We start from the raw sequence: 2,639 nt of genomic DNA, 5'->3' as shown, positions 1-2,639 counted from the left end.
TTGTTTGTTTGTTTGTTTGTTTGTTTGTTTGTTCGTTTGTTTGTTTGTTAGTTTCAACAGAACAAGTGAGCACAACATTTTAACTCTTTGTATGGAGTTTAATTGCTTCTCTTCTTTCAGGTGTACACATCTAACATTTTTACAACATGCTGGTTAAAATAAATTAAACATTACTTAGATTTTTTAAATATATTTTCATTGCTATAAATTGTGTTGAATATGACTTAAACAATGACGGGCTTCATTTTGTTTTCTTCTCTGTTTGTGTGTTTCCTCAGCTTCCTGGTGGATTATGACTAACAACTGAAACCCGACTGTCACATCCACAGCCACACGGACTGAGACGCTCTGGTGCATCATCCCACCTACCCATTTGCACTCTGACACACACACACACACACACACACATACACACACGCGCACACACACACACACACACACACATACGCAGAAGAATTGAAATGGTATATGGTACAAAGAGTTTTGTATCTGCATACTTTAATGTTCCAGTTTCTGACCACTCATTTATTTTGTACAAAAAAGGCATCGCTGCATTCTATGGACTGTAGATTCAAAGTGTCTGTTTATGTGAAATGCAAAAGACAAATTGTGAATTTTCTCATATTATCTGACTTGTAATATTTTCTCTCGCAGTGTTTGCTTGATATTATGCTAATCGAGAGCAACCAAAACCACACTAGGCTGTTAGAACAAACTCATTTGCAGTGAAATGACAATATTAGCATTTTGGGGTGGTGGGATTTCAGCAGTTGGTTATAATTATCATGAAAAACAACAATAAGAGTATGTGAATATGAAGCATAACTGCTTCCTAAACATGCATGTTGGTGTAAATACTGTATGATATAATAGCATGGTTTTGCCTTCATTAAGCTGTCCTTTTGTCATGTGCAGAGAATGCAAAAATAGCTATTATTACCCCGCTCTTTATCTATTGCTAAGTGTTTAGTTATTATACCTGTTTTACTTTTTCTCAGTCATCCGTGAGCTGTTATTCTCATCCTCAAATGTACATATGTCTTCAAAATGTGTATAAATATAAAAGCAAAATCTTTTAGATTAATAATAATAATAATAATAATAATAATAATAATAATAATAATAATAATAATAATAATAATAATAATAATAATAATAATAATAATAATAATAATAATAATAATGATAAGTTATAAGAAGATGAAAATCTGCTTTATGTTATATTTTGATCGTTGTGTGGTTTCTGTATTTTCAGAATTCACAAACTATTGTATAAAACTATTTCTGTTCTTTGGTTTAGTGGTCAACACCACTGACTGACTGAAAACCAACAATAAATAAATGTGTTAATGATTCTAAGTGTTTGTTTAAAAAACAGTGTTTGACATGATTTTTAATTACATTCTGCTACTTTGAAACAATAAAAAAATGCTGAATCAGTTTACATTTGAGAAAGCAGTCACTGAAAGACATTTATCCTCCGAATCTAAAGCAAAAATTCATCACAGAGCTCCATTTCAGGCTCTATATGGAGTTTCAGCCACAGCAGGAAACTACTGAGAGTAAAAAATGAATGGTTTAAACATGCAATGTTTTTTTTTTTCCTGATCCGTTCCAAATGACTATTAAACACAGTGAGAAACTAGAGGAGGATCTGGCAGTTACAGAGAAGAATATTTTTACCAGAAGTTAACAAAAGAGAGCAAAAAGAGAGTTGTACGTTTTAAAATTAATTCTAATGTTTCATATTTACTGTTGTGTATTAACCATAATTATCCTGGTCTTACTGTAAACTATGATACAAACACAAAACAAAATTACTTTAAAGACATACATGCCAAAGCCAAATTAATTGTTTTCTTTTTAAGAGTTTTAAAGAGACAGCCTCAAAATGGGTTGATCTGAGACACACCTCAGCAAAATGCAAAGGAGGGGCTTGTGGATTTACAATAAGGAGGAATTCAGAGCAAAGCATTGCAGTTCCACTTTATATCCCAAATGAAGAATTTAAATGTGAAAAAGAAGAATTTAAAAGCGTGATACATCTCCTTTAACTAAGTGTAAAAAGTTTATATTAGACCTGAGACAAATGTGGTTTCTCAAAGCAGGGTAACTGTTGTTATTCAGTGTCAGATGTGCTTTAATAATTTACTCTGTCAATATGTGTCAGCTGAAGGAGTCAACCATCCGGAGCCGACTCTTGGCATATAGAGCACCATCTGCCGAAGGGGGCGCCGAACTACAGAAAAAAAAAGTAATTATTTTTAATCCCTGGTTGTAACTCTGTTCAGCGCCCCTTTCAATTAGCGTTGTCTTAAAAAACTATAATGAAGTATTACAGGAAAAATAAACTACTCTACCCATAAAATATCCTCCCCTCCCCCCCAATGCAGCAATCGCCCCCACCCACTCTCTCATTTGATTGACGTTGCACTGACGCATCCTGCTCCGACACTCTGACGGGGGAGGGGCTAGTATTGCCTCTCAGGTAGCGGTTCGTGTTGATAAACTCAATAACAACAAGTCTGTATTTTGTTGTCCCATACATTGTCAACCTCTTCAGACGTTTACCTGGATAAAAAAAATTCAAAAATCCATACATTTTGCAAAAAATCCATACAACTCGCACGGGGGGGGGG

General features: G+C 34.1%; 1 protein-coding gene across 1 annotated transcript in view; it reads left to right on the top strand.

Annotated features, from left to right (window-relative positions):
• The window catches only part of necab3 (N-terminal EF-hand calcium binding protein 3), a gene marked incomplete in the record, with an annotated part of 45,547 nt that extends 44,429 nt beyond the window's left edge, over window positions 1-1,118 (top strand). The window contains 1 exon segment of the mRNA XM_014008608.1: window positions 279-1,118. Coding sequence (XP_013864062.1) covers window positions 279-307 — 29 coding nt within the window.
• Between the last annotated feature and the right edge of the window lie 1,521 nt (window positions 1,119-2,639).

Source organism: Austrofundulus limnaeus, unplaced genomic scaffold (genome assembly GCF_001266775.1).
Source record: "Austrofundulus limnaeus strain Quisiro unplaced genomic scaffold, Austrofundulus_limnaeus-1.0 Scaffold51, whole genome shotgun sequence".
Classification (NCBI taxonomy): domain Eukaryota; kingdom Metazoa; phylum Chordata; class Actinopteri; order Cyprinodontiformes; family Rivulidae; genus Austrofundulus; species Austrofundulus limnaeus.
Note: the sequence above shows the minus strand (reverse complement) of the source record. Positions and strands in the feature narration are given on the sequence as shown.